Genomic DNA, 19,573 nt, shown 5'->3' with positions numbered 1-19,573 from the left:
TTAATCCTACTCACCAAGGCCTTCTCATGCCCCCTTCTAGCTCTACTAAGTCCATTCTTATGCTCCCTCCTGGCTACCTTGTAACTCTCAAGAGCCCTGTCTGATCCTTGCTTTCTAAACCTTAGGTAAGCTTCTTTCTTGCTCTTGACAAGACATTCTACGTCTCTTGTCAAACCATGGTTCCTTCACTCTACCATCCTTACCCTGCCTCAATGGGATAAACCTGTGCAGAAGCTCATGCAAGTACTCCCTAAATGACTTCCACATTTCTATTTTGCACTTCCCCAAGAACATCTGTTCCCAATTTACGCTCTCACGTTCCTGCCCAATAGCATCATAATTCCCCCTCCCCCAATTAAATACTTTCCCATATCGTCTGCTCCTATCCCTCTCCAAGGCTTTGGTAAACTAATAAATTTCAAACTATTTAAGTAATTTTGATGTGTAACCAGTCAATGTTTGAGAGAGGACAAGATTCACAAACTCCAGCAATAAATTTTAGATTAATTTAATGGATTATTTTAAACTAAGCAATCGTATGTTCAGATATACAAAACCTGGAATTGTATTGGAGGCTTGTGCCTGCTCTTTGAAGTACACTCTCCCATGCAATCCTGTACATCCCATTCTCTTTACAAAGTTATTATTTAATCTTCTTCCAATACCCTTTCAGTCAGACACTCAAGATCATTACAACTGGCTGCAAAAACCTTTACTCCTCATCTTTCCTCTGTCACTTTTATCTTCACTTTAACTTTATGCCCTCTGATCACTGGCCCTTTGACCAGTAGAAACATGGAATAAATCACAAAATACCAAACTCTAAACGTTGTAGTAAATATTTAACTTGCACTTTAATATCCATTGTGAACACCAGTAGACTACCGAAGATTTTATTAATAAGAGTCACTCTACCTTTCTTTGTTGAATTTAAGAGAATGGAGAATGGCAGGCCTTTTCTGACGCAGATTCCAGAGATGTAAAGTATCATCTGCCAAGGCACTCACAAGGGCTCCCTGCAGGACAGCAAAAATACATTACATCTTTCAGCAATGCAATACACAAAAAAGCTACGAGACCATCAAGATTGGCCTTTCTTGATTGACGTACAACCTTTCAGTCTCCAGAAAAAGGCAAAATAACTCACACAAAAAAAAGTTGGCCTATTTAGAGACTACCACAGGGAAATCCACTTGCAAAGTAATTGAATCAAGCACCAATTGCCCAAATCTCCTCAATCATAACAAAGCAGAAATTTGGCCCTGGAATTGGAAATGTCCATCTTTGAGTGGAGATAACGTTCTCTTTTAGAAAAAAAAGGGTTGTAGTAACACTGCTTTCACAAGTCTCAACAGTATGTCCCAGAAGGCTGTTGGCATCTAACATAACAGCCTATATATAATTCTGTTATATTTATTTTTCCCACAGAGTAAAAAATCTACCCGAGAAAAACTTAGAAACATTCACCGAAACTGATATCTGAAGCAGGCACTGGAACCATCTCCTTGAAAAGGAAAGTAACCATTCAAATTTGATGTTTTCTTGTCAGCATTCCTACATGTGAGCCAGGGTAAAAGATTTGGAACTGGCATCTTTTATGATTCAGCATGCAGGATATGTATCTGGCTTTCTAAATAAGCAAAAGCAACTGTAGGTATCAGCCGTGGCTCCAATAGTAGTGCATATACTCCTGGAATCAGGAAGCTTTGGATTAATAACCCACTTTGTAAATTTGTGCGCATAATCTGTCATAGAGGGAGTGCTGCACTATCAAAGATGCCATCTTTCAGATCTACATTAAATCAAGGCATCATCTCCTCTCAGCTGGATGCAAAAGATCCCTTAGCAGTATTCTGAAACACAGCAGGGGAGTTCTCCATCGTGTTAACCTAATATTTGTTCCTGAACCAAGAGGTGTTTTGGGGGTCTTGCCATGAAATTGGCTGTCCTGTTTCTTACAACAATAACTATACTTCAAGAGAATTTTATTAAGTGTGAAATGGGTTGGAGCTATCAGGTAAATGCAAACTCTGTATTTTTCTTCTGTTGATGATAAAGTAAGGCCACTAATTCCAGTGAATTCTCCATCTACATTTCGCAGAAAATGTGGAAAGTGAACTTCAACTCCCAAGAGGGCAGACTGTGCAATGATTAAGCTGACTTGGTTTCTTGGCAAGCACTTGGAAATTATCCAGTAATGAAGCTATTCATCCCTGCTTCATACATTCTCAAAAAATTACTATGGGACAATTCAATGAGATTGGCAACATTTAACATTCGGACCCCTACACCTTCAGTACTTCCATCCAGCTTGGTATTTTAGATTTGATTAATCAGCTTGCTAAATACATACATTCCCTTACTCAGAAAGGTTGATGAGTCAGTTTAGTTCAGGTCGATTTCGAGAATAAGTAGCAATTAAGGTTGATCAACAGCTCATCATTTGTGTCTGTGTATATGCCTTTGCAATTGTCCCAGCAGAATTTGTAGGCTGTCTGCTGAAAAGGTAGGTCAACTGTGTTGCTTTACTGCCCTGGTATATTTAAAGGCATCATCTATGGCTTGATGTTGCCATTCATGGCTCCCAGTCAAAAGAATGCAGGTTCAAGACTTATTCTGGGCATAGAGCATAAAATATACACTAGTATTATGGTGCTGAATTGAGGGAAGTACCACATTCAGAACGTTAAATGCCCACAAAATTACTTAGAAGAGACAGGGTGTCCTCTTTAATACTTTTGTTCCTCACCCAACAAAGTGCTTATTTGTTCCAAAATCCTGCAGTGAAAGGGTTGTCACTTAACACATACATGTCATTTATGTAACTGGTTCCAGGCAGCTTTGGGAGGTGGTCATGTATACTTCTAAAAACTCACAACCCAAAGTACTTTTGAAATTTAGTCACTGTAGTTATGTAGGAAATTCAGTGAACAATTTAGCACAGCAAGGCCTCACACACAGCATGGTTTCCTAATTGCCTGTTCTTTTGATTTTATACCTATAATACCCAAAGCTAGGCTCCGTCTCTGAATTTTATATACTAGGAATTCTGTGGGAAAGTCAGATGACCAGAAATCTTCCTGAAGCAAAATATTTCAGATGGCATCTGCAAAAGTTCATTGAGCCTTGCTCAATTATTCAATGCAATCTCACACCAATAAAGGCAGGTTACATAATGGTCATGCCAAGGAGCCAGTGAGCTTTCTGAGGAGCAATTACTGCAATTTTTAAAGGGATAATGTTTGTTCTCAGACAGAGCAAGCAGGCATGGAAGACAGCAATCATCCAAGAGGCAAGTCACAGAAATAGGTAATATAAATCAGAGATGGGTGAGTGATAGAAGAGAAAGAATAAGTTGGCAGACGATCAGTGACTCTAAATGGGGTGCGAGAAAACTGAGGCAGGAGGAAAACTGATGTAAAATACTAAAAACTACGATGTGGAACCAACAGATCTTGTGTCATGTGCAACATACCCTTTAAAAGTGAATGGAAACGTAAAATCCAAAATCCAATCCACTGTTGCAGTGAACAAATTTGGATCCATGAACATACAATCATCATAAACCATCAGAAAAACTGCAAGCACATTGTAAAAAAATTCATTCACACCTTCAACTGCTGTTTTATACATTAACATATTAACTGGCAAAAGACCAATTTAGTTCTTTGGTTAGGTTATGATTCTTTTATCTAAACTATTCAATTTAAATATCCTTTTTCAAGATTGCAAAATAAATTCAAATTAAAAATTAATCTTGTGCAATGCATCTCAAAAATATGTACACTTAAAAAGTGAAACAAACATTTTGCATGCTATTTCAACTACAATGAAGCCCAGAATAAACTAACCTCATTGATCAAGAACTGCAATTGGATCACCCCTGCAGAACTGTCATGCTGGCAGTAACACTCCACGCCTGGTCTTCCGAAGCTGTAGATTCATATTGTTAAGGAATGTTTGTGTTTTTCAGCAACGCTAACACCAGATATAGTTCTCAGGTCATTAGACAAAGCAGAAGCACTTTTCTCACTAATCATCCAAATTTAGAAACAGTGCATGTAATTAAGCTTGCAAGCCTTACACACAAGGCCAATGTTACATGGCTACTCAAGCACCAGCTTCAAAGGCATTAGTTTTGATGTAAATGGGAGGAAATGAACATTACTCCAATTTTATTTGTGTTTTTTTTCTTTTTAAGCTCCATGTACACTAAAGCTCCACAGTTTCATTCAAATTTGGACCTTTTATTCTTTCCTCTTTCATATCCTGTTGAGCACCTCAAATATTTCCTTTTTTAAAAAAATCTCAAGATTTCCATACCCTAACGTGGTGGTGCAGAATTCTGCAGTTGGAAGCAGCTAAATGAGTAATTTTTTGTGTTTAAAAAAAAAGCACTTTATTGACAGTGAGTCTTGAATCTAGAGTTCAGTTTCTGACATTTACCATAGACTTACCACAATGCATTAAATGGTTTACCATTGGCTGTACATATTTAATGAATATTCAGAATCCTGTAACTGATACAAGGTTTAGTCTTTAAGAGTATCTGGCAGAATTATCTGTAATGCAGATATCTTTAAAAATTGCCAAAGCTAAAATAAAAAGATTGCTTAAATTGCTAGTAATTGTCTTTCCCCCAAAATTCTACAAGCAATCTCTTACATAAGGGCAGCTTGGCTCAATAGGTGGTATACATGCACTTAGACAGTCATACGTTCAAGCTTCACTGCAGTCCTTGAGCAAACAACCTCACGCTAGCATTTCAATGTTGCATTGAGGGCACACTGCATTGTTAGAGATGTCAGCTTTTGGATGAGAAAATAAACAGAGATATTGTCTGCCTGTTTCAGTGGATGTAACAACAGCTTTCACAAGGTCAGTCCCTCCCCAAGTGCTTTGGAGTCAATTAACTACTTTCTCTTAAAGTGCAGTGGCCTTCATAAGATTGAAAACATGGCAGCCAATTTGCAAAGTTCCCATAAACCTCAGTGTGATAATGATCAGACAAACTGATTTTGTAGTTGAGGGATAAATTCTGGGCAGAATACCAGGGATAACGTCCACTGCACTTTGGAATAACACTGAGTGATCTTTCAAGAGAAAAGAATGGGCTTCAGTTTAGTTCAACCCTCTGCCCACCCACCTCGTGATAGCAGCCGCAATGTGCACAGCCCAGGAAACATTGATCTTCTCCAGGCTGATCCAATGGTGTATTCTGTGCTGTTCTGGTTTAGTAGGGGGTGAGAGGTTTCACATAACTTCCTCCCCCCTCCCCCAGATAATTGCTACAATAAAACGTGGTACATTCTGAGTTCATTTTTAAGGCAGGTAGTAGCTTCACACCTACTCCCACCCTCAAAGAATGAGAAACAGCAATCATCTGAAAGCAAGCAGGAATGTGGAAAGTTTTTTGTAATTTTTTTTAAAAATAGGACCAACTTCTATCTTCATTTAATTGATGTTTTGATAAGTGTTTTTTTTTGTAAATAATTATATGGGCACATAACTTTCAAATCTCAAGCCAAGCCAGAAACAGCTCTTTATGTTCTCACACAGCCAGAGACATCACACCTTCAGAGGTCCAAAGATACTAAAATATTTTTGCGCTGGACTGTTGAAAGTTGGGGGCCACACACTGATACATAGGCCAAGCTGCGTGACAAGTGACTGGTTTCATCGGCATGGTGTCACAAAACTAAGGTGGCAACTGTTGGTCAATGCTTTAGACAATCCAGCCTGTGGTGTCATCCAAAACCTGACACCTTTCTCTTCCAGCACTGTTCCCTGCTGGGAATTTAATAAATTTATCCAACAAACCAAACACACATTAATCCACGCCTACAAAATCACCCATTTTTCAAGATTCACATTTTTTTCTATGACAAGGAATTTTCTGTATCATCATTACAACCTTAAACTGTCAGGATGCCTGACAGATGCTGTAGTGATTCAACTTGCCTTCACAGCTATCTGTTGATACCAAATAACCTATCTTCTTTGGAAGCCTATTCTAATCTAAGAGGAGAATGTTTCTTTTCTGATCTCTAACCCAAAAGCACAATTCTTATTAACATGAGTTACATAACACATTTAACATAGAAAAGGCATTAAAGCACTTCACAGGAGTTATATAACACTTCTGTATTGTACAATTAACCATGCATTAAAATGTTCAACATTTATAGTATAACAGGAGACAACAATACAATCCAGGAGCTTTATAAATGTAACATTCTGAACTACACAATAGACTCACGGAGAACAATATAAAGCCTCCGGGGATCATCTGGCCCAGTGGGATAGCATGGTCTATCTCAGAGTGGAAGCAGCCCTAGTTCATCACTACCATTTCCACACTTTACTGAAGCAGTAACTTTGTCCCAAAAGCTGGGTTCATCACCAAGGCTCCATGCCATGCAGGGCCTTCCCAATGAAAAAAGCAATGCTTACTCTCAGTCACAATTTGATAGCTGGCTGAGGCATGCTTCAGGGTTACTGGCTGTTAAAAGATTCTGAACATTTGTGATAGAGTATTTGTGAATGTTAGGCACAGATTTATCAAAAACTATTAAAAACATAAAACATTCAACATTTATGATATAATATTAAACATAGAAAACATTTTAAAACAAATACATTCACATACATCTAACAATTAAAAAACTAACTTCAATTTAAAAAAAAGTAAATTTACATATCTCCTTCTGATCCATTCCTCTCCATTCAAATGGAGAACTTTTGCCAAGTCTAAGCTAGATTGATTCAGAGGGAAAATTTCCCAAAATATTTGCTGGATTATCTGCAGGAAGTTGGCACTCTGCCACTGGACTCTGGAGAGTACAGGAGGGAGGAATCAAGTTTGGAACTTCAACATTCATGTCAGTGGCCCACAGAAGTGTCTCAGATTGTTAATCTAGTCTTCTCTGCAAAATAGTTTAGCACCATCATACGAGGTCTTATATCATGTAAAGTACAGTGTACTAACATTCCATATGGGAATTTTACATTGTCTAATTGAGGCTTGAATCTTTCATTGTTTATTTTTGATTCACTTCTGCAAGTTTTTTCTTGTCCTATTCATTGCTAGACAAAAATCATTCACATTTCCAAATTTCTACATTACCCTATGAAAGATATTTCTGACGACATTTTTTGAATTTTAAAATGAAGTTAGTAGAAGTGACTGTAAAACAATTAAATGAATCCAGCTATTAAGTAATGTTCCTGAGGGAAGGAAACTTGCTGGGTTGCCTGATCTAAGTTTGTGATTTTTTTTTTAAATCCAGTGTCGAATGAATCTGAACACTCTATTTCATGTTACATGATTCTGCAAGCTACATCGTGAAACTGTTCCACGATTTGAACTCTAATTTTAGAGGAATACATGTGTGGGATCCCTGTCACTTGTTAGACACAACAAGGCCTCAGCTCTGCTTCATTTAAAGGGGCAGTGGATCTCACTATTCATGTCAGTGCTTTATTCACAAGTGCACAGAACTGAACTAAGCCTACTTTGCAATCTGCCAAAAAATAAATACAGCATCAAAAATGATTCCACTAGTCAATGTTTAAGGAGTTTTATTTTACTAAAACCACAAATTGCCTGATTGAATAGTGGAAACCACTCACACGTTTTGTTAGGCTATACAAGCTCTGGAATGAAAATCCTCAGACTGAATCTTCCATGTTCCTACACAGAGCTATGCACACCTCTGGCTTTCTGCCCCATTCACGCCCACATTTTTACTCTTTCATTTTTCCCTGCACTGTTACACCAGTGTCAGCACATCCCACAGACAATATTCCATGCACATTTTGGAAACCATATACAGTACAATGAAAGTAAAATGTAAATTCTCTACGACTACCATTAATTGTGGTTTTATGATGTAAACAATAAACATTTTTCCCAGTGGGCCTTTAGGTTCCTAATTTTTCTTTAGAAAAAACAACTTAAAAATCAAGAAATACACAAGGGATTTGGGAGGGTGGCCAAGGCATGTCTGAAATAGGAAGGGCTGAATAGTCTTAATGTTGGGTGGAAGATCCAGTTGTTCTAGAAAGGGCTAGACATCCCTTGTATGAACATTAAAGAGAAGGCAGGAATGGAAAAAAACAGTGTGTGGAGGGAAGACAGTCCAGGAGGAGGATGCAAATAGTTTACAAAGAATTACTGATACTTGAATGAGTGGGCAAAAAGCTGGCTAAAGGAGTGTAATGTGGGAAATTGCAAAGTGTTCCCTTTGGGATTAAGAACAATGAACAGATTGTTTAAATGGAAAAAGACCAGGAAGCTGCAGCAAAATGGGATTTGGAAGTCCTCGTACGTGAAATACAGAAAGCTGGCTTACAGGTGCAGGAGACCAATAGATATTGGCGTTTATTTCAAGGGGGTAAAGGATAAAAGCAGGGAAGTCTTACTACAACTGCACAAGGCACTAGTCAGACTGCATCTGGAGTACTCTGTACAGTTACCCAAGGAAAGATATTGACATTCAAGACAGTTCTGAGAAGGTTCACTACCAGATACAAAGGGATTGTCTTATGAGGAAAGGTTGAACAGGTTGGGTCTGTACTCACTGGAGTTTAGAAAAATGGGAGGTGATCTTATTGAAACACAAGATTCTTGGGGGACTTGACAGGGTAAATGGTGGGAGGACATCTCCCCACTTGTGACAGCCCAGGAGTGAAGAGCATAATCTCAGAATAAGAAGATGCCCACTTAAGACTGAGATGAAGGAGAATTTCTTCTCTCAAAAGTTTGAGTGTCTTTGGACTTCATCACCCCAGAAAGCTGTGGAGGTTGAATCCATCGATATATTCAAAGCTGAGACAGATTTTTAGTCAATAAGAAAATCGAGGATCATAGGGAGAAGGCAGGAAAGTGAATTTAAGGTAAATTGAAACAGCTGTCAACGTATTGAATGGTGGGGCAGGCTCAAGGCTGCCAATGATCTTACTCTTTTTCCTATTTCTTAAAAGATATATGCTTTAGTTACAAGACAAAACTACAACCTAATCATATAACATGAAATAGAGTGTTCAGATTCATTCGATACTGGATTAAAAAAAATCACATAAACTTAGATCAGGCAACCCAGCAAGTTTCCTTCCCTCAGGAACATTACTTAATAGCTGGATTCATTTAATTGTTTTACAGTCACTTCTACTAACTTCATTTTAAAGTTCAAAAAATGTTGTCAGAAATACCTTTCATAGGGTAATGTGGAAATTTGAGCTTATTCTCGCCGGAAGTGTGGCGACACTTGTGGGCTGCCCCCAGAACACTATGCAAAAGATACATTTCACTGTGTTTCGATGTACATGTGACTAATAAAGTTATCTACTTATCAATAGTTTAATAATATGAATCCATGAATTCACACTCCCAAATTACACTAGAAACTGGAAGTGGAAATATATGTTCAGAACCAAATCATCAAATCTGAAAATATTCTGGTGATTTGAGCAAACCTAAATAAATGCCTATTTGGAAGTAAAAGAATCAATGAAGAACAATGACATCCCTGGAATCCAGCAACTTGAATGATATCATGGAATGGTGAATGGTCAAAAGCTGGTGCTGCATTATTGATAAGGAATGACACAGCAGTTACAGAGTGCAGATAGGAGACAGAAGACACTGCAGATGCTGGAAACTGGAGCAACACACAAAGCATTGGAAGAACAGGGAGTCAGGCAGCATCTATGGAGGGAAATGGACAGTTGACGTTTTGGTTCGAGACCCTTCATCTGGATTGGAAAGAAAGAGGGGAGATAGCCAGCATAAAAAGGTGAAGGTGTGAAGATAGGGATTTCTCAAAACCATACTGGACAGAAGTCAGAGACTGCAGCAGAGCAGCATCAATACAAACCCTTTTTAAATGTTCACCCAATCCCGGTGTTACTAATTTGTAAACATGGAAACAGTCTTTCACTTTTCCTATCCTCTCAATAACTTCATTAATTTTGAAGCCATTAGACTACCCATTCCTTAACCTTGTGAATAAAGTCTCTTTTTAAATTTTCCTGGCACGACTCTTAAGAATCTTCATTGAAATCTTTCTGGAACACTAATATCCTTCCATAATGGGATTTCCAGAACTGATCATACTTCTAACTGAGCTTTATATAAACTCAGCATCAGTATCACATATTATATTCAATTACCCGCAGTAAACTCAGATATCTGTTTGCTTTTTTTTGACATATAAAAAAAATCTTTCATTCTTGTGTTCACACCACTGAGATTTCATCCTATTCAATTAAATTCCTGTTCACTTTCTGTTGACTATCTTTCATCCCCATCTCACCCCAACTAGTTTCTTTCCCCCCCCCTTCTATAATTCCAATTTTCCACAGTATTATTCTACAATAACTATACTTAGGTACTGCCAACTGCTTGGTCTGCCATTTATCCCTCCCCAATCAATTAACCTGGGCCCAGTTCAATTCTGTCATTGTGAGATTAGACCCATTTATCTTGCACACTTCCTTTTCTTCAGTTTCCATTCGACTCCAATCAAGTTATGGTCTTTGCTGAGTGGTTTTCTGTCTTCAAATTCTGGTACACTTCTGCTTTATCACTCAAGACCAAAACTATTACTACATCCTCAATTTCATTCCTACTATACCAACAACTTGTATTTATATAGCAACTTCAATGCAGCAAAATGTCTCAAGGTCCATTAGAAGATAAAATTTCATGCCAAGCCGTGTAAGATATTAGGGCAGATGATAAAGCTTTGTCAAACAGTTAAGTATTTGGAAACAAGGAAGGGAGATTTGGTGCAGGAGCTTAAGAGCACAGGGCCTCGGCCGCTGAAGCCACAGTCGACAACGGTGGACTGATTAAATCCAGAAATGATTAACTTTCAATGCTTTCTGTTGTCTAATTGGTATGAAGTTTCTTCAAAAAAAAATTCAAAGATCGGTTTGCCATGATCTTGCTCGAAGAAGCCACAATGACTGTTTAGTAATTTATTGTCACAATAGTAATTTTGAAGACTACTGTCAATACAAGTTTCATTATGTAATCCAGTACATAGCAACTAATGACTACAATATTTTGTTTTTAATAAAGCAACACTTCTCCAGTGTTCATCCATCGACTCACCCTTGACAATTCTCAACACTTCGTGAATTTCATCCTACACGTGTTCCAGCATCTCATGATAAATACCACCAAACCCTTGCATGGTATATATTTAGTATGTGTGAGACCTCTCTGATACTGACATTGAAATCACTAACATTCCAAGTGCCGAAATGATCCTGAATTCAAGATCCTTTAGAATATATCGTAAGCAAATTTTAATTTGACCTTCAACTATTTTTTCCTCAACTGTACCACTTACAAAAAATCCTGTAATTTAAAATTCATCTTGGATTAATTTTTTCTTAAATGTATTCAACATTGAACTCTTAACAGCTGATTGTTCAGATTTACAAACGTAGCTTAAAATGATCACTAGCTCCCAGAACTCACACCACTATTATAGCTACTGGAGCAATCACATAAAAATGCAGGTCTTCAGCTTGTGAGATTTTTAAGTGAAGAGCTGAAAGCACTTTCAAATTTACTCATGCTGATTCCATTACTTCACTTACATGATCAATCTGATGCTTGTACATAACCCTCAAATAATTAATTCTGCCTGCTTTTTAATGCAAGCTGGACCTTAATTTATGCCTGCCCTTCTAATATTAATTTGGTTTCATTAATGTTCAAATTATCACACACACAAAGCTGTCTACCTCATCTCCCTTGAATCCTTTCTGAAGGTCTTGCCACCTGTATACCAAATTCTATTGGGGAAAGTGAATCTACTGGGTGTTTCTGAAATACCATATCATAATTCATACACAAATAGCTCTAACTCAAACAAGTTGTTCCAAACACATCTGGCAATAACATTTTCTTACAAAAGAAATTATTGCAATTTGGGCACTGTTGACAACTGCTGATACAGTCTGCATCTCATGTTGTGCAATATATTACATTCAATGCTGCACTGTTGGGGATGCTATCTGCTGAGATGGCAAACCTCAGGCAGATTCAAAAGATCCAGTGGCTCCATTTTGAAGCACTCTTTGGTGCCCCAGCCACTCTTTACTAAGCAAGCAACACGGGAGGGGAAAAAAGTCAAGAGAATCTAATCCAAGTATTTTGCTGCTTGTTATGACAGGCATTTTCCATAGTGTCCTGTGTGATGAAAGTGACTTACACCTCAAGAAGCATTCAGCTGCAAAGTTTTTTTTGACAGTTCTAAGGTTGTGAGTGCTGCTATATAGATGCAAGCAATTTTTTTGTGCCAAAAGGACCTGGTGAGTCGTGAACTGCTGCAAGGAATGAAAGTTTTATTTTTTAAACAAAGCAGGAATAAATTTGGGAATAAGGGACTTAGGCATACAAACTATAATCTTCCTGCTCATCTTCAACCCCAGCTTATTTCTAATTCATGATGTATCACCTTCTACGGAACAAATTACAGATGAGAGAAGCCACTGACCCATTATAATTCATCCATCCAGAAATATTCGCTGCATCAGAAACTAATTACAGAACTCTACTTCTAACTTACACAAGCTTTAATTTCCTTCCTCCACGTTTTTTTTTCTAATCTATGCTATTCAACCCATCTTCAACAGTTTGACTCACTTCCAAAAATCATGGCAGTTATTTACAAGCACCATTTGATTAGGTGGGCAACCACTAATTTGTCACTAAGAGAAATTAAAGACATTTATTTCCATAAGAGCATAGAATGATTTCCACACAGTGAGTGAGACCAAGATCAAAAGATAATTTCTAGGAGTGGCAAAGGTTACAAGAAGTGCATGCATTTCATATAGGTATACAGGGTATGTAGTTATGCCATAATTTCCCATGTTACACAACAACATACCAACTTTGGGAATTTCAAAATATCCTTCGTGCATACTTGTTTTTGAAGCTTAAAATCATCTGGTTCATACAGCTTTCTAGATGCCTACTTGTACCCTCCAACTGACACACCATTGTCGTTTTTAATTTGCAGACCAGTAGAAGTAAATGCAATCCTCACCACAAAGATTATTAAGTGAGGAGGAAAGACTACATGGGGACATAAGAGAACAAAATGAAATCAAAGTCGACCATTCAACCCTTCTTGCTTGCTCCATCATTGAGTAAGAACATGGTTGATCTTCTACCTCAGCAATATTTTCCTGCATTTGTGCTGTATCCCTAAGTTCCCTGAATATCTAAAAATCTATACATGTTTGGCTTGACTATGCTCAGTGAATAACTGTCAAAAGCTCTCTTGGGTAGAGAATTCCAAAGATTCACTACCCTCTGAGTGAAGAGGTTTCTTCTCATCTCGGTCCCGAATTGCCAGCACTGTATTTTGAGACTGTGACTCCTGGTTCCAGACATCACAGCCAAGAGAAACATCAAGCCTATATTTACCCTGTCAAATCCCACCAGAATTTTGTACATTTCAATGAAATCATTTCTTATTCTTCTCAACTTGAAAGTATAGGTTTGTTCTGCTTAATCTTTCCTCATCGGATCATCCAAGGAATCAATCTGGTGAACCATCACTGCACTGCTCTATCACACATACAACCTTCATCAGATAGGGAGCCAGCTCTGGACACAATATTCTAGATGTGGTCTCACCATGGCCCCTTATAAATGGAGCAAGACTTCTCAACTCTTGATTCAGATTCTCTTGCAACAAATACAGATAACCACACATTTTTCCATATTATATTCCATCTGCCATGTCCTTGCCCATTCAATTAATTTGTCCATATTTCTCAAAGCCTCCCTCAGCATCCTCCTTCAGCCCACAGAGCCACCAATTTTTGTATCAATAGTAAACCTGATTTTACACATGGTCCTCTTATCCAGATCATTGATCTAGATTATGAAGAGCCAGGAATCCACCACCAACCCCTGTAGCAGCTCATTAGTCATGGCCTCTTAACTAAAATCATTGTTTTCTGTTCATGATTCAAATCTCAGTGCACATTTGTACTTTACAAAATTACTCTAATTTTATTAAATAATCTAGAGTAGCTCCTTGAAGGTCTTCTGAAAATCCAAATACACTGCATCAACTGGGCAGTAAGGCTACCTCACAGCTACAGTCTTCTGGCTTCAACACTGACTTCCAGTGCTGATTGTGTAGAATTTGCATTTTCTTCCCCATGCAAACTCCAGGAGACACCAGTTTCCTCCCATATCCCAAAGGCGGGCAGGTTGCTAGGTTAATTGGTCACTGTAAATTGCCTCTAAATGTGCAGGTCAGTGGTAGAATCTGGAGGGAGTTGATGGGAATCAGGTGCTTGATGGTCAGTACAGACCCGGTGCGCTGAACAGCTTGTTTCAGTGCTGTATGACTATGATTTTAATTGGTTTGCCTTATCTTTTATGTTAGTTATAACCTAAAAAATTTCCAACAGATTTGTCAAATGAGATTTCCCTTTCATAGAGTCAAAGAGATTCTGTCCATTCCGACTTATTTTTAAGTGCTCTGTTACCAGTTCCTTAATAATGGATTCCACCATTTTCCCTACTACTGATGTCAGGCTAACTGGTCTATAAGCTCCTTGGTTTCTCTTTCCATCTTAAATAACGGGGTTACGTTTACTAGCTTCTAATCTGTGGGAACCATACTGAAATCTATGGAATGTTAAAAGATGACAACTTGTGCATCAACCATCTCCATAGCAACTCATCAGGTCCTGAGGATTTTTTGGCTTTCAATCCAATTACTTTCTCCAATATTTTTCTTCAAATTAATGCTACATTCTTTCAGCTGCTCTTTCACTCTAGGTTTGTTGTTGTCCACTATTTCCAGGTTTACCATTTCTCCATTTATGAAGGCAGACAAAAGAGAGAGTGTAAGACAGGGAGAAGAAGCAGGGGAAAGGGAGAGGGAAAGAGAGAAAGAAAGAGGCACAGCGACTGATCATGAGATGCAAAATCATCACCATAATGCCATGCAACTCTTAGGCCAGTATCAGACCTCATCAAAAACATAGGAACACACTCCATCTCCCATCTGCAACTAGTTGGGGTGGGTGTGGGGAGACAGTGGCAGCAGACAGGAGGAAGGAGATAAGGAGGAAGATAATAAGGATTAAAAGTGAATTTATAAATTAAAAATATACATTCTGGCTACATTTATATACAAAATCAGACATCTTTTAACACTTCAAGTCAGACATCTTTTAATACTTCACTTAGATTTATTATTTCTCCAAGCACAACCACTGAATTAGCACCAAAGTCTATTTAAACCACATATAATTAATTTGTATAATTTTGCTTTAACTTGTCCCAAAAAGTCATCATCTTTCAGACTAATTAAAAATCTTAATAGTTTATCTCAATGTTAAACAGAAATTTCCCATTTTGAACCCAACATTAGAATAAAAGTTTAATTTTAAATGAAATCCAGGTCAGCAGACTGACATTGATAAAGTCTGAATACTGGACATAAACTGGACAGGTAACTTCTTGGATCTGTGGCAAATTTAGAATTTGTGCTTGGTCAGGGACAATTGACTTGTGTTCTAAGGAACATCCCATGTACAAATGCTTCCAGATACAGTCTTGTACCAGGTTTGTTGACATCTCCAATTCATGCTCACAAAGGCTGTCTCCATGTCAGACCAGAGGTAACCCTAAGCCCTGATAGGTTTAGCAACCCTTGGCATTTTGAACCAAAGCAAGAAACGGCACACCTCCAGGAGAGAAGCGAAGGCCAGACGGGGAACAGATTTTCATGGAATAGCTGAGTAATTCAGATCAACGATTTGACCTGAATTAGGTCAAGAATTCAACTCAACAGTCTTCAAACTGAAGAACAAAGGATTGGCAACCTAGATCAGATCAAATATGGAGGGCTTCATTGTTGGTTGACATTTTGTGGGGAGAAACTATTACCGCAGAAGCAAATAATTGGAGTCAACTGGTCGTGAAGGAGCATGGAGAAAACTTCAGACACGCAATGAATGTGTAACAATACATCCCAAAATTAAATTGAGAAAGGTTGTATTATTAAACAAAGAAAATTACAGATGTACTGATTATCTTGGAGCTAAGCATTGGAATAGAAGGCAAACAAAAGAAACTGAATGACTGTTGTTTTAGACAGACAAGGATGTTTAACTTACTTAACAGTAGTAATTTCCAGAGAACAAAATGACATTTTAAGAAATATTGCTCTGGGGAGAAGGACATCAGAACAAAATTACTTGTGACTATTTCTTGTTAGCATTCAAATGGCATGAATTGGGAGGATGGTTTCAGTTCGACCCGTTAAAAAGAATAAGATCTATGATATGGAGTTTCCAAATCAGGGAAGAATTTCAGAAAAATCTTGACAGGGTAAGGATTGGGGACAGGTTTAAAATGTTTAGAAGTGTAACTAAACTTCAGCCATCCCATCAGGATACCTGAGTTAGCAATTCAATAATGGGCAATAAAGCATCGTGCATTCATATAGCCCCTTAAGTAACAACTGCCATTTATTTAGCAGCTTGCTGTGTTAGGAACCAAACAGATGGTGTTATCAGCTTAAAGGTGGAGACCAACACTGTGATATAATTATAAGCCAATATGTACTAATTTAATAAAACATGTTAATGCTCTTCACAGGAACTTAAACAAAAAGCTGACAGATTTACACAAGGACAAGTAAGGAAGAAGGTTAAAAGCTTGGACAAAAAAGTAGGTTTTAAAGAACATTTTAAAAGGAGAGGAACGTCAGAGATTTGGGGCCTGACAACTGAGCAGTGATGAAAATTGGAATTACACAAGAAGCCAGAACTTGAGGACCACAGAGATCTAATGTTTGTATGGCTGAGAAACAAGCAAGGAAGGGAATCTGAATACAAGAATGGAAATGTTAAAAATCAAAAGCATTGTTAGACATGGAACCGATTTATGTTCACAAGTGCAGTCCTGATGGGTTATTTACACTTGCCAAGTCAGAATAGAAGCCTCAGTGAAAGAGCTTCCAAATCTGTTTGGTGCTCATCATACTTTTCATCATGTATCCTCAGACCCCTAATTCCCATTTAACTTCTCAAACACCACACAACTGATGAGCTCTTATTTCAGAAAATGAGATACGTGGTCAATCACAAACATTTTACATCTGATACTTGGGTTGTCAAGCTTTAAATGTTCTGACCACACTAAAGCTCCAATCATTGCAAAATACATAACATTTTTAAAGAAGCAATTGCTGCATGCATCATAACAAACCACCAAGAGGCCACCTCTACGCTGAAACACAAATGCATTAACCGTAGAACATTTGAATTAGTCTCCAAAACAATACCAAAGGAGGAAAATCATAATAAATAATGCAGGAAACACACACTATTATCTTTCTTTTAAAAAAAGAGCAAGGGCAAACAAAGTATGCTGCAATGAAAACACAGTTGTAGAATATAACAAGCTACAGTGCACATGTTAACAGAGGGGAGCAGCTGTACCAAGTCAGATGGATAGATAGATAATGAACCACAAAGCATGTGACAAACCAGAAATGAACTACCATCGCTTGTATATGCACAATACGTAACAGGCAAAAGACACAGGACCCACTGATTAAAGTCTGATAATTAGAATTCATAATAAGTGCAACATGAGTAAATTGCAGACTAATTGCTGCACAATTTATGTCCAATTTTAGCATGGTATTGACAGATACAATGATAAACCAAACACCAAAGCATTACCTCCACGGACTGATGATCATAAAAAGGATTTCTCCTACACATCTTCATTGCTGTAGCAGGAGAAATGTAGTATACTATCAGTCCATGCACCATCACCGTTTTGAGAAGGCAAGGAGACACAGAATGACTGGCCAGCCTCTCCAGTGGCATAGAACAAGGTGCTAAGGGCCCTACAAGCGATAAATGGAGCTCATTAATTTCTCTCCAATCGCAGTTAAAGGATACAGTCTTAATGATCCGGATTGGGTTCCAATTGCCAGGATTTTCTGCACCGGATCGAAAGCCATTGCTGAAGGCTGATATGGAAATCCATGACGAACCGTCTAACACAAGTAGCAACAGAAAAACCAGGTATAAAAGGAAGAAATGGGGAATAACAGGCTACAGAGACATTAAAACCTTGGATGCAATGTGAGTTGGAAGGGAATGGGGTAAGGCTAGTGATCATTTGGCAGTGGATATGACTGATCTGGGGCACAGGTAATGGCAAACATACAAATGGATGCACAGGCTGAAATAGATGGTGTTTGATGGCCAAAAGAGAGAGAGGTTGGGGTCAAAAGAGGCAAGATTGGGGACTGAGAGGAAAAAGGGAAGTAGGATTGAGGGACCAACCAAGCGGGAGATAACAGCTGAGGGAAAGGAAAGGGTGTGATGTAGGAGGAGCAAATGAAGATTGAAGCAGTGGTGGAGAGAAACTGGGAATGACAGAAGTTCGGGGGGGGGCGATTGGCAATATGAAGCATGGGGGACAAGACTGGAAATTACAGGGATCAGGAAGGGGCATTGTGGATGGGAGGGAATGGAGATACCGGGATTGGCAAGGATGAAGGGACAGGTCTACCTTGAGTAAAATACGGATTGACAGATGGGAGACTAACCGTAGAGGAAATGATGGCCAAGGGATCCGCCGTGACACTCGGGAACGGGGAAGGCTGACTGTCACTGTCCTGCCCCGGACCCCTGAATGCCGCATTACCCGGGGGCCGACCGTGCCTTCCTAACCCTCCCTCCCTATCCCGTTCTGGTCCTGCTGTTGCTGGCCCGGGGATGGAGGAGGAGGTGAGGTGAGGGGAGGGATGGGTGGGTTGCATGGGGGGGGGGGGGGAAGAGAGAGAGAGAGCCGCACTCACTTTGCAGAGCTGGAAGTGTTCGGAGCAGAGGCTCTCGACGATGTCACTGTCAGGGGCCCGCTGGCCGGGCTGCGATGACGATGAGGACGAGGCGACCGCCGCCGCCGTCAGGCCGTCCAGCACCTTCCTGATGTTGAACTTCTTCATGGTGCCGCTGCCCCGCGTCACATGTCACAGGGCGGCCGGCAGCAGCGCTCAGGCCGCGGGGCTGGAGGGGCGGGGCGCCGCGCTGCGGTGCGCTGCTCTCAGCCCTCCCCGGGCTCCCAGCCGCTCACCTGCTCCCGAAGCCTGCCGGGCTGGGCTGCGGCCCTTTAGCTCTCCGGTCTCCCTCACCTCACCCCACCCTCGCCCGCCCTACCTCCCCACCGCTGGACGCGGAAACACAGCCACACAAGCCGGACCCGCAGCTCCGCACTTGCGCACAGTCCGCGCCGCCGCGCGCGCGCGCACGCACCCGGATGTGGGGGAGCCGGTGCACCTGGGGCGCTGGAGCGCGGCGCAGGGCAGAGCAGAGCAGAGCAGAGCAGGGCGAGCACCAGTGTTGACACTACCAGGGCGTGGAGCGGCGCGATTAGTTCAATGGCAGGGTTAGCGTGGCAGTGCTGATCACAGCACTGGAAATAACAGCACTAATGGTGACAGTGGTAGTAAGCAGCAGCGTAATAGTGCAATAGCAATCACTGGAGCAGCAG

General features: G+C 39.7%; 1 protein-coding gene across 1 annotated transcript in view; it reads right to left on the bottom strand.

Moving 5' to 3' along the window:
• Nucleotides 1-19,315, bottom strand: part of stxbp5a (syntaxin binding protein 5a (tomosyn)) — a 164,426-nt gene extending 145,111 nt beyond the window's left edge. The window contains 4 exon segments of the mRNA XM_052011174.1: nucleotides 916-1,016; nucleotides 3,852-3,933; nucleotides 17,974-18,071; nucleotides 18,882-19,315. Of these exon segments, the coding sequence (XP_051867134.1) occupies nucleotides 916-1,016; nucleotides 3,852-3,933; nucleotides 17,974-18,071; nucleotides 18,882-19,028 (428 nt within the window). The 5' untranslated portion in view covers nucleotides 19,029-19,315.
• Nucleotides 19,316-19,573: the final 258 nt, after the last annotated feature.

This window comes from Pristis pectinata, chromosome 3, assembly GCF_009764475.1.
Source record: "Pristis pectinata isolate sPriPec2 chromosome 3, sPriPec2.1.pri, whole genome shotgun sequence".
NCBI lineage: Eukaryota > Metazoa > Chordata > Chondrichthyes > Rhinopristiformes > Pristidae > Pristis > Pristis pectinata.
The sequence above is the reverse complement of the archived record's forward strand: the minus strand, read 5'-3'. Positions and strand labels throughout refer to the sequence as shown.